Source organism: Simochromis diagramma, unplaced genomic scaffold (genome assembly GCF_900408965.1).
Source record: "Simochromis diagramma unplaced genomic scaffold, fSimDia1.1 OVJJ01000413.1, whole genome shotgun sequence".
Lineage (NCBI taxonomy): Eukaryota > Metazoa > Chordata > Actinopteri > Cichliformes > Cichlidae > Simochromis > Simochromis diagramma.
Genome location: NW_024386948.1, coordinates 3,744,986 through 3,758,474, shown reverse-complemented (window position 1 = coordinate 3,758,474; position 13,489 = coordinate 3,744,986). Strand labels below are relative to the sequence as shown.

Here is a 13,489-nt window from a genome sequence, read left to right as displayed (position 1 = left end):
CGCCCCTGGCCCACACACCTGTGCTCATCATCACACCTGGCGCTGGTTACTACAATCAGAAGGGCTTTTTAAGATGGCAGACCTACACTACTTTGGACCCTTCCCCCCTGGAGCCCCGGACCCCTTCCCCGAGCACCTTGTATAATATATAATCACCCGGTGACACCACTGTAAATAAACGAAATAAATCAGTTTCTGCAAAGGTCTCCTGGTCTGCGCCTGAGTCCGTTTACAAAACCGTGTCACTTCTTGGTGATCAAACAGGGTAGTGGGGCAATTATATTAATGCTTGTGCATGAGTAAAAATACCTTCAATGGCTCGCACGTGTTTCAGCAGAAATGAAAATGAAAATGAAAAGTGATGTTTTCTTGTAAATAGTTTGCCTGTCACGTGTTTTTAGGTTTCCAGTTACAATAATATAATGCAGTATCATTAAGGTGTTGGTTTTATTATCAAATCATTAAAATAAATTTCTGTAAATGATAAGTAAAAATAGAGAGAAGAATGGACTGCAAAGTAAATACAGTTCAATCAATGAAAGTCAGTAAAGTCCTCTTTATCACAATTGGCTGATTGATATATATATATATATATATATATATATATATATATATATATATATATATATATATGTATATATGTATATATATATGTATATATATGTATATATGTATATATATGTATATATATAGATATATATATATATATATATATATAGATATATATATAAAATTCCCCACTCGCCCCTGTGGGCGGTCAATCCTTCAAGCTCAGGTCCTCTACCAGACGCCTGGGGGCTTGAGTATCTTAGCTGTTCCCAGGACTGCGCTCTTCTGGACAGAGGTCTCAGATGTTGTTCCCAGGATCTGGAGCCACTCGCCTAGCTTGATCAAAAAGGTGAAAGGCTCCATTCATTCAATAAAGGGAGGACCTCCATGGATTAGATCAGGTGGTCCAAGGATCTGTTGACACTCATCCATACGGAGGTAAGAATTAGGAAGATATGCATTCAGGAGCACCAACAGAGAGAACAGCTGTGTGTTTTTGGACTCTGGGTTTTGTTTCACATACTCTGAAACGCAGTTTCCAGTAGTTATTACATAAAACTTCTGATTCCACGTCATCGATGATGTCAGCCATCTCAGTTTCTGCTGAATTTTGTTTCATGGCAATGAGTTCAAACTTCAAGAGATGAAATGTATGTTTTTTTTCTTTATTCCTTCTGGTACCGAAATCAGACACCTAGAGAAATGAGAGTGAGATGGATGTAAATGATAAACACTTTCTGTTTAGCATAGGATGGCAAAAGCTTTTGCTCTGAAAAACCAAAACCTGGCCTCCTGCACAAACTGTGAAATACCGTTTAGTCATTAATTTGGAAAAAGAAAATGAGTTTGATATTCAATCTTACACCTGTCAGAGTGGTGACGTAGAGAGATAAACATTTCATAATAACTTTTAAGTCTGCCTGCTAATTTGGCTGTATGGAAAGGAATTGGTTGGTTGGCTTCTTGTACATAGTAATAAAATACAAGCAAAATAACATAGTATTTTCAAATGGTTGGAAATCAGAAGAAAGCTTCTTTTCCAACAGTGTATGAACAGAGAGAGTTTTCAGAGTAGCATATATAATTAGCAAAACATTTGGCATCAAGTATTTTAAAAACAAACAACATCTGCTTTCTGTGGATGACTGGAGAGCCCAAGAATGGTATTTAAACAACCCGAGCCACACCTGCTGCTTACTGCACATTTCCCGTCTCTTGGGTGTTGAGTTTATGTTCCACTGTTATGTCATTTCTCCTGAGGGATTTAGCATGCTAGTGATAACAACTAAATTGCTGTTTGTCCATGAGTGAAAATACCTTCAATGGCTCACACGTTTCAGCAGAACTGAAAATGAAATGAAAAGTATTGCTTTCCTGTATATGGTCAGCTTCCTGCTCTATGTGTTTAGGTTGCCAGTTAATATAATATAATGCAGTATCATTAAGATATTGGTTTTGTTTTTAAATTATTAAGGTACAAATCAGATCATTCCTTAAAATGCTAAATATATGAAGAATGGACTGTACAGAAAACCATCAAAGTTATTAAAGTTCACTCAGTGAATGTCAGTAAGGTCCTCATCAGAAGCTGGAGCCTATCCCAGCTGTCATAGGGCGAGAGGCGGGGTACACCCTGGACAGGTCGCCAGTCTGTCGCAGGGCTAACACACAGGGACAGACAACCATTCGCACTCACATTCACTTGCACATTCACACCTAGTGGCAATTTGATATATGTATTGGTTGGTTGGCTTCTTGTACATAGTAATAAAATACAAGCAAAATAACATAGTATTTTGTATATATGCCACACCTAGTGGCAATTATATAAATAAACACCCAGCACGCCCCTGCGGGCGGTTTATCCTTCAAGCTTGGGTCCTCTACCAGAGGCCTGGGAGCTTGAGGGTCCTGCGCAGTATCTTAGCTGTTCCCAGGACTGCGCTCTACTGGACAGAGATCTCCGATGTTATTCCCGGGATCTGCTGGAGCCACTCGCCTAGCTTGGGAGTCACCGCACCTAGTGCTCCGATTACCACGGGGACCACCGTTACCTTCACCCTCCACATCCTCTCGAGCTCTTCTCTGAGCCCTTGGTATTTCTCCAGCTTCTCGTGTTCCTTCTTCCTGATGTTGCTGTTATTTGGAACCGCTACATCGATCACTACGGCCGTCTTCTTCTGTTTGTCTACCACCACTATGTCCGGTTGATTAGCCACCACCATTTTGTCCGTCTGTATCTGGAAGTCCCACAGGATCTTAGCTCGGTCATTCTCCACCACCCTTGGGGGCATCTCCCATTTTGACCTCGGGACTTCCAGGTTATACTCGGCACAGATGTTCCTGTACACTATGCCAGCCACTTGGTTATGGCGTTCCATGTATGCCTTGCCTGCTAGCATCTTGCACCCTGCTGTTATGTGCTGGATTGTCTCTGGGGCATCTTTACACAGCCTGCACCTGGGGTCTTGCCTGGTGTGATAGACCCCAGCCTCTATGGATCTTGTACTCAGAGCTTGTTCTTGTGCTGCCATGATTAGTGCCTCTGTGCTGTCTTTCAGTCCAGCTTTGTCCAGCCACTGGTAGGATTTCTGGATATCAGCCACCTCCTCTATCTGCCGGTGGTACATACCGTGCAGGGGCCTGTCCTTCCATGATGATTCCTCGTCTCCCTCCTCTTTCTTGGGTTTCTGCTGCCTGAGGTATTCACTGAGCACTCGGTCAGTTGGGGCCATCTTCCCAATGTATTCTTGGATGTTCGTTGTCTCATCCTGGACTGTGGTGCTGACACTCACCAGTCCCCGGCCCCCTTCCTTCCGCTTAGCGTACAGCCTCAGGGTGCTGGACTTGGGGTGAGCTTTCTTGTCTTTATGTCAGTGGCTTCTATCTCCTCCTTTTGCCAGCCTAATTCCCCAGCAGGGTACCTGATCACGGGCAGGGCGTACGTGTTGATGGCCCGGATCTTGTTCTTACCATTCAGCTGACTCCTCAGGACTTGCCTGACCCTCTGCAGGTACTTGGTGGTTGCAGCTTTTCTAGCGGCCTCTTCATGGTTCCCATTCGCCTGCGGGATCCCCAAGGTACTTGTAACTGTCCTCTATGTCTGCAATGTTGCCTTCTGGTAGTTCAATCCCCTCAGTTCTGACTACCTTCCCTCTCTTTGTTACCATCCGACTACACTTCTCCAGTCCGAACGACATTCCAATGTCATTGCTGTATAGCCTGGTAGTGTGGATTAGTGAATCGATGTCTCGTTCACTCTTGGCATACAGCTTGATGTCATCCATGTACAGGAGGTGGCTGACAACTGCTCCGTTCCGTAGTCGTATCCGTAGCCAGTCTTGTTAAGGATCTCACTGAGGGGGTTCAGGCCTATGCAGAACAGCAGTGGGGACAGAGCATCTCCTTGGTAGATCCCGCACTTGATGGTGACTTGTGCTATGGGCTTGGAGTTGGCCTCTAGTGTTGTACGCCACATCCCCATTGAGTTCCTGATGAAGGCTCTTAGGGTCCCATTGATCTTGTACAATTCTAGGCATTCCAGTATCCAGCTGTGGGGCATTGAGTCATAGGCCTTCTTGTAATCAATCCAGGCAGTGCACAGGTTGGTCAGTCTGGTCTTGCAGTCTCGCCTGACTGTTCTGTCTACCAGTAGCTGGTGTTTTGCGCCTCTGGTATTCTTGCCAATTCCTTTCTGTGTCCCGCTCATGTATTGACCCATGTGCCTGTTCATCTTAGCCGATATGATGCCTGACAGGAGCTTTCATGTAGTACTGAGGCAGGTTATTGGTCGGTAGTTGGAGGGGACCGGTCCCTTCTTGGGGTCCTTGGGGATCAGGACCGTCCGACCTTCGGTTAGCCATTCCAGGTGTCTCTCGTTAACTAGCAGCTGGTTCATTTATGCTGCCAGACGCTCGTGGAGTGCAGTCAGCTTCTTTAGCCAGTAGGCGTGAACCATGTCGGGCCCTGGTGCTGTCCAACTCTTCATACTGGAGACCCTTTCTTGGATATCTGCCACTGTGATGGTTACTGGACCCTGTTCAGGAGGTCGCTGTGGTCTGCCCTCAGATCCACTAGCCACTGAGCATTGCCGTTATGGGTTGCGTCCTTCTCCCATATGCTCTTCCAGTATTGCTCCGTCTCCAGCCTTGGTGGTGCTGTTCTCTTATTGTTCCCTTGCCACTGAGAGTACACCTTTGCTGGTTCTGTGGAGAACAGCTGGTTTATTCTCCTGCCTTCTATCTCTCTGGTGTACCTCCTCAAGCGGCTGGCCAAGGCTGTGAGTCTTTGCTTGGCAGTTTCCAAGGTCTCAGGTATGGACAGCTTGCTGTATTTCTTATGCACCTTCTTTGTCGCACCTTTCTGCAACTCCGTTAGTTGGCTAACCTCCCTCTGTGCTACTTTGATCTTGCCCTCTAGCCTCCTTCTCCATGGAGGGTACTGCCCCTTGTGGCTGTTCAACTTGTAGCCAAGCATCTCACTGATCACTGCTGCCGTATTGTAGATCAGCTTGTTAGTGTCGGTAATCGTGGTTGTAGGTATTGTCCGTAGTGCTGCATTAACATCATCTAGCAGACCTTCTGAGGGTATTTCACGTAATCTTGGTAACCGGCTACGGGGGATCCAGGTTTCAAGCTTGGCCATGATCCTATTTTTCAGGTCAGTTCCTCTCGCACTCAACGATCCTTCTCCTATTGCACTTGGGGCTATGTACCCAATCTCGGGTGGGGGTGATGATATCTCCCCCCTGACCTGGCGTCCTGACTCCTCCTTGCCATAGCATTTGTGTTGTACCTCGTCAATCTCTAGCTGTGAGAGCAGTCCCTTCTTTCGAATGTTGGAACACTGAGCTACTAGTTGTTTCGCCGTCATTGTGGATGTTGGGTATCGAAGAATCCATAGGTCCCTCATCCTATTCATGTAGCCCCTTCCGCCGGGGTTACTTGCGTAGTAGCATTCCAACAACACCCTGTTTTCGTCTCTTGCCCAACGATGCCTTCTTGTATGTATATATATATATATGTATATATATATATATATATAATATTTAGGTCCCCGTTTTTTTTTGTTTGTTTGTTTGTTTTAATAAAAGGCCATCATCATGTAATCACTGTAACAAAGTAAAATGAAATAAAATTTATTTTGATGAAAAAATAATCTAGAAACAGGCCTGAGAAAAGACCTGAAACCATTCAGCAATCTGTGGCGTTTGAGTTTGCTTAGTAACAGATGACAGAAGATGTGTCAAAAGAAGTCCCTGGGGATCTTCAGGGCCTGGATTCATCGCCATATGTGGACGAAGATGCCAGTGAGGGGAACTTCGGTGTCTGCATTTATCTCTTAAAATTGACCATTGTCTGTAAAAAATGCAAATAATGTTCTTGGAAAACGCGAGAAGGGGCGTCAAACCCTGACATTATAAAAGCAATTGCTTGTGTATTTTTGGGTGGAGATCTATGCTGATTGTGTGCAGTATACATCTTCCCGCGTCTGTGTTCAATGAAATCATTGTTTGACCAGACCCTTCGAGACCAGTGTTGTTTTGTTTTCTTCCTCAATATCTTCAAGTTCGGGACAACTGCCCTTTTATTGAGGTTACATGGATATACATAGGTTCATTCACATACGACATATACATACACACAAAGAGTACCTTGCCTGTGCGTTGTGTAAGCGTGTGTGTGTGTGTGTGTGTGTGTGTGTGTGTGTGTGTGTGTGTGTGTGTGTGTGTGTGTGTGTGAGAGAGAGAGAGAGAGAGAGAGAGAGAGACCCCATAAACAACTTCCCTAAACCTGCTGGTCTGGAAGTCCAGCAGTTCATCTAAACAAAAGGCACTAGGAGTAAAACAGATATAGATGTGTGTGTGAGTGTGCATGCCAGAACACTCTGGAATGCACACGAAGTCTTTGCAGACTCCTAAGGATCACACGTCCTATCACTACACAATCGATTATACACCTCTAAGCATATATGGTTAAATATTTCTAAGCATAAATGACAATCAACAATATAAACCTGACAGATGCATTATCTGGATAAACTGTGCTTTAAGCAAAGGGAATTAAATGATGGAATAATTTACCAAAGACAGTGGAGAAGCAGCTGATCATGAAAAATACAGTGATCATGTGCATATAGTATGTGGGGCTGCAAATTTACTAACTGATTCAACAAGCTGTATTAAAAATGAAACTGTGTGAATATTTCATTTTCATTTTCATGAGTAGCAGGTTGGCGTGGTTTATGGCAACAGTAACCTAATGGATCATAATCTTTCTATCTTGTAAGTGATAGAAGATTGATTCATTTATGTTTCTTGGCTCACCAACTCATTGTGAAATTTGACACACCCTGCTCTTGTAGATGTGAATATAACTGTGATATAAAAATTAGAGTATAAAAGTTAATCTCACTTTCAGTTCATGTGTGTACAGCATACTTCTGCAGGATTGAGTTGCCAACTGATTTTATGCAACAGCAGTGGGAGTCATATTTTTTTAATATGTTCAGCTCAGTTCAATTTAATTTAATTAAAAAAGCAAAGAGATTAAAAGATTTACATCGAAACTTGGGGGGTTCAACTAATAGTTTGTTGGCTTTGCTTAGGATAACATTTGACACAAACTTTCCTATATAGCCCATGTTTATTTTTTTATATGTTAATTAGTTTGTTTTTGTGTTTTACATACAAGAGTATGAACGATTATCTGTCCTCCTGCAACCCAGATGAGGATAAGTGTAAGAGGATGGGTGGAGAAGTATATTTTAGCATCAGTTTTTTCTGGTTTCCAAAAGATCCTGTCAGACCACTTCCAGGTGTCTTGAACAGCTTGATCGATACATTGTGGCTGTTGCATTCTTTATAACCTCTTTATTCTCCTCGATAGTTTTAACACTGACAAAGTCTGTGTGATATTGCCTGCAGTGGCTCTAAGAATTATTTCACCATGATGTAGCGTAGGGCTAGCATACAGGGTTTAGTGTTTTCTCCCATAGTTGTTCATTGGAAGAACATTTTTTTAGATTTTGCGAGTCACATTTTAAGCATGTAAAAGCCTCAAGCTGCTACAAATGTCAGAGTACCAATTCTCAAACCCTTCTTATTCCATCCACACAGTCGCTGACCCCTCGGTTGTTACTGCAGCTGTAAATGGCAATTCCTCCAATGTCCTCATACCACATCCAGAAGTCAGTCGTTAATTTCTCTCAGCTATTACCCACATAGCAAAATTCATATCGTCCAGATTTGGCCCACACGATGTGCTTACACATGGCCCACATACCGCAAAGAATGACCTCTTGTTTGCCAGAGGTGCACAAAGCACAAGACCAGTTACAAACACACTGGTGGTCCTGTGCTGGCCCATGTGTGGATTACCTCTGAAAACCAATCATCATGTGTTTTAAAATGCACTTATAAGACTCGTCAAAATATTGAAAGATCTAAGGTCAAATGGTGGAGAGTCCCAGATATATATATATATATATATCTGGGATATATCTGGGACTCTCCACCATTTGACCTTAGAACTGAAGAAGCTTCTCGGATGAGAGGTGAAACTTCTTCAAGCAACTTAAAGAAGTCCAGACGCTTTTCTTTGCAAGCTCCTTTGACTACGATGACCTGGATGACTGAGAACCTTCACAGACCAATTTTAAAAGTGGTTGAAAATAAAGCAAAAGGTTTACAGTTTTATAATCCATGAATGCAACCGCCAAAGAAAGAGTGGGTAAATAGCATCAGCTTCTCTATATAAACACTGAGCAATGTGTTGCACCATAATTATAAAATTAAGTATGTTTTATTGAATTAAAAACAAAAAAAGACGATAACATTTCGATTATGTGTAAAGATTTTTTAATATTAAGCAAGTTATTTCAAGTGCCTTATGTTTGGCATGTGGAAGTATCACCATCATCAGGGAAGTCTAAGAAACACTTCTGAGATAAAAAAAAAAAAAAAAAAATTTAAATAGTGCTATTTCTTTTTAGAAGACAATAGCGAGTGTAGGGGATCGGATGGGGGATCAGAATCAAAAATTAATACCAAATCAAAACAAATGTGAATCACAAGTTGAAAATTCAGAAAAAATACTTTATTGTGGACATACAAGTGGCTGCCTGTAGCATTATAGAGGCCACATGTTTTTGTTTCTCTCCAGTGATAGGAATGGAGAGAGAAAGCTAATTTTCCTGCATTTTTAAAGCTCATCCTTATTCAATATTATGTTGTATAAGTACTATTCCCACCTATAGTTCCCACCTAGATTCAATGAGGTGAGACATGATCTTTAACCTACTAAGACCTGAACTCTTCCACTGCATGCATTTTTAATTTCTCTTTGATATTTGGGCTGATTGGGACCCGATGAATGTAAAAACAAATAATCACCAGATTTTCTTTGTTTTTTTTACCCAATTTTTGTTTCTAAGAAAAATGAGAGCCACATATGAGGATATTCGTTTAAAATTTTGATAGAACAGTACCAGTATAATGTCCTCGTAAGTGGATATCAGGCCCTTGTAGAGCAAAATTGAGTATTTTGGTTTAAAGAACCCAAAATGTGACGTCCACATAGAAGGTTAAACAATCCATCCATCGACGCTACAGTAAAACAACATGGGCACGTCTGCAGTCAGCATCCTGGAAAGAGAAAAACATATTTAACTTGTTTTTGCTTTTAAACTATATTTCTTTCCACAAAATGACCTGTATGTTTCAAATGAAAACTAGTTGAATTGATGCATGATATATACAGTCTGCAGTGAGCATCTCGTCCCCGTCTTCTCCGTGGTTTGTAGCTAACGCTGAAAGACACTGCCATTTTTATCACTTTGCCAGCTGAGTTTGAAATCAGCCACCCCTTGATCTCTCAGGATGGTCTCCAACTTTTAAAAATAAAAGACATTATAGAAGAAAATAGCTGTTTGTGTAACAAACAGGTAATAATCACAACTAAATGTTTTTAAATCATGTTAAATGTGAAATTTCTTTTTGTTTTAGAACAAAATAAAGAACTTTTGCTTACTTTTATAATTTTTTTTGTACCTAATTCTTAGTAAAGAGACCAGGAACCTTGACTCTACATTTGTACCTTCATTAGGAGTTGACTGGAGGCAGTGGAGTCCATGAGATCCACATCAGACTTCACCTTCATCCTTATGACTATCTTTTTTACTTTGGCATCTGTAGAAGACAAATACAGAACTACATCAGTTATTATTGTGATTTTTATTATTTTTTTAACCCATGGTCTGAAGCTTGAATAAAAACAACAGTTGTATCACGTTTCTAGGAACTGATTTATTACTTGTGTATTTCAGGAACTTACCTCCTTGACAGATAAATGTTGCTTTCTTGTTACAGTCAGCTGGTATCCAGCGTCCCGTCTGTGATCCTTCCACAGAAACACAGTTTCCACTATAACTTCCGCCTCTTTTCCAGTACCTGAAGGAGGTCTTTGTTCCATCTGACCAAACCCAGGAGTCTTTAAACAGACCGAACCACACTCTGTTGGTAACTGCAGCAATCGCTGCATTTTCCTTGTCTGTAAGCACACATGCCAGATCAGTGTGCTTCTGCCTGCACAGATCTTGACTGCTCTGCCAGGTTTGCCCCTGTGTGTAAACCACATACTTCTTGCTGCCATCCTGCTGAACTAGAGACACACATAGAGAAATGAATAAAAGAGAGTTAGACTTGTATCTTCAGCCAAGAAAAATAGTCAGGTAGGAGATTTAGAGCCAAATTACTAACAGCAGAGCCATGATGTTTCTGGTCATAAACACTTACACAATTTTAAGGTAAACATTTTACCTTAAAATTTAAAGCGGCTTTAAACAGCCAACTGTTTTTATATGTCACTATATAAACAAAACTGAATGTAACTGCAGTACGACGTCAGCTTGAACTGTGTTATCTTGGTCACTAAATCACTTGCTCCTTCATTTAGTCTGTTTATGATCCATTATTTGCTCAGCCATCGTTGGATCATGTTGGTCATGTTGGTCATTACTGTAATGACCAACATCATGCAACAATGCTTTATCTTTGGTACTTTAAAAAAAGTTCTCAACCTCATTGTATCATTAAAAATACCAGAAATGTGGTCAGGGAGCTAATAACTGGATCTTTAGAAATGTCAACATTTTTAAATAACCAACATTTTATTTATTTTTATTTTTTCTACTGGAATTCATCCTAAAGTTCAGTCAAAGGAGCTGTGATGAGCCTGAGGAGAAAATACAAACCTACCCAGAGAATAACCAAAGTTGGTGGCATATATTACATCCTTTTGGTAACATAGTTGTTGTACAAATGTTTATTCAAGCCAAAATATTGAGTTCTCATAATCTCATCACTAAAATGACTTTAAATGATCATTGTGTGTGCTACTCACCTGATTACTGTTTGTTTTTGTTTTTAGATAGAACTAATAATAATAATTACTAATAAAACTAATATAGATTAAATTTATCATGATCAATAAATATTTCATATTAAAATTATTAGACAGATCAAAAGTAGCAAAAGTAGCATGCACTCTTAAGTCCAGAAAGTTAATTTTAATCACTCTCAAAAGTGTGATTGCAATTTACTCACTTTCATAACACACATAAGCTTTGGTTATGTCACATGACTCATCATTCCAGAAGCTGTTATCATACATCTCTCCACACGACTCTATGCCGCCATAGTTGTCTGGCTGACCAGAGCTCCATTTGGTGAAGCTCGCCATGCCGCTCCCATCAGACCACAGCCACCTGTTGTTCTTTCCGTTGTAAAGTCCGATCCATGTGGCGGTCGCTTGACTGTCCAGTGTACTGACCAGCTGATTTTCTTCATCCATGTTGTTTATGGTTGCCAGGTCAGTGTATTTTATTTTGCAGAACCTCTGAGCCTCATACCAAGTCAGGGTTTCATTGATGAAGTGGTACTGCACTAAAACACAGATTATCCAGTCTTACACACAGACGCCAAGAAATAATTCTCAGTTTGCTCCAATGTTGTTTAAAAATTTTAGAGAGACAATGGTGTGCCAATGCAGCTTTAAGAGATGACGATAATTATAGAGTAAATGTTTGCCACGATCATAACTAAAGTCTGTGTGTGTGTGTGTGTGTGTGTGTGTGTGCGTGCGTGCGTGCTTGTGTGTGTGTATGCATACTGACCAGTGTGCTTATTTACCTGTTTTACTGGACCCTGTCGAAACCAGTGTCATCCTGGTGGTAGTCATGAAAAGCATTACAAAAATTCCTGCAGCCAAAACATGCAGAATAATAACAAGCAGTCATCCATTGAATGTTGTGATCATAGTATGTTGTACTATAACGTTACAGAAGCAGTAGAAGCTGGCTAAATTATTTTAAAAGCAAAATCTGTAAACTTTCATCCCAATATTGACACCAATTAAATGGAAAACTTTAACGTTTCCATAGAAATTATAGAAGCAGAGATTATATTTATCTATAACTATAGTTATGGTGTTAAGGCTTTAAAAACCTTGGTATTATCCTTATTGTCCTATTATTCTGTTGTCTACTCATGTCTGTTTGTTTGTTTCCCAGGTTGTTTCTCAAGATCATATTTTGACAGGATACTTTTATCAGTCAAAAAATATATACAAATGGAAATTGATTCATTTATTGATTCTTGAATATTGCAGTGTACTTTTTGCTTGCATCAGAAAACAAAGCTTAATTATTCTTATTCAGTTTGTTTGACACGTTGGGCCCAATTTGCAAATTAGCCAGTGCTGGGTGTTAAATCTCTCTGTTGTCACTTGGCTCTTCCTGTTCCCACAAGATGCTTCCCAGTTTACAACATTATAATAGGTAGCAGTAATGGGCTTTTAAAACTAGATGCACAGAGAGGATTCAAAATAGTTTACATTGATTTATTTCATAGTTAATCTTATGATCTTTGACATTATTTATTTATTGAATTCATAAAAAAGATTTTGTTTTCACAAAATGTCTTCTTCATATTCATGATTTTGTGTATTAAGATGAATTAGTCTGGAAACAAGAAACACAAAAGAACAGCTTTTTTTTAAATACACCTATTGACAATTTGAAATAAAGATATAGATTTTGCCTTTACTAATTTATATTTAAAAGAATTATACACAGAGTTAAACAAGTGTCTGATATTGTCCACTACATCTGATATATTTTATCTATGCACCTTCTGTAGATCTGAAGGTCCATTTACTTGTACAGTGTGCAAAGCAGTTTTGGAGAAATTGAAATGTATTTGGTTAAAGATGCATCACAAAAGATTTAAAGAACCACTGACAGTCATCAGGTAAGTGGAATATAAGAAATTAAGAAAATTAATTAAGATGAAATGTTACTATTTGGCTGAGGGTAATTATACACTAAAATCACACTAACACAAATTTGTTAAGTCATTCAGAAAGAAAAGCAAATCAGTGTCATATAATCACAGGATTCCTAAAACTGCTATAAAAAGTTTACAGAAACAATGCTTAGACTACCTATGATGCAACAAAAGTCAGCTCATGTAAAATGCTTTTAAAATGTATATATGTGTATATATACACATTCATAACTTGTATGTAAGTCCTTTGACAAACTAAGTACACCCCATGATTTAATAACATTGTCTGGAACTAATACAGCATCGTTCTAATTGATTTACATCTTTTCTACAAAACAACAAAAGAAACCCCAAGAATATTTAAAGAGAAAATGTTTGTGCACTCTGCCGTGGGAATCTGTAGCTCCCTAAATTCAGCTATTTTGCACTCAGCTGTTGTTGATGTGCTGATTGTCTCAAGGGCACATCTGCCCATACACACCTGGTGTACTCTGCCGGGTGTGATAGACCAAAGTATCCATCTATCTATCATGTGCTTAGAGCTCATTTTAAGCACTATTTTTAGGATTTTTCAATATCAGCCACTTATTTCCATCA

General features: G+C 39.9%; 1 protein-coding gene across 2 annotated transcripts in view; it reads right to left on the bottom strand.

Moving 5' to 3' along the window:
- Positions 1-13,489, bottom strand: part of LOC120737557 (macrophage mannose receptor 1-like) — a 91,561-nt gene that overhangs the window by 74,205 nt on the left and 3,867 nt on the right. Inside the window, exons 3-8 of one of the 2 annotated variants that reach the window (XM_040038345.1) lie at positions 11,738-11,806; positions 11,153-11,491; positions 9,882-10,208; positions 9,645-9,736; positions 9,307-9,438; positions 9,044-9,193 (exon numbers count right to left, since the gene is read on the bottom strand). In XM_040038345.1, coding sequence (XP_039894279.1) covers positions 9,352-9,438; positions 9,645-9,736; positions 9,882-10,208; positions 11,153-11,491; positions 11,738-11,806 — 914 coding nt within the window. In that variant the 3' untranslated portion in view covers positions 9,044-9,193; positions 9,307-9,351. Of the gene's footprint in view, positions 1-9,043; positions 9,194-9,306; positions 9,439-9,644; positions 9,737-9,881; positions 10,209-11,152; positions 11,492-11,737; positions 11,807-13,489 lie in introns of those variants that run through there. The other variant, XM_040038346.1, reaches the window with a different exon arrangement.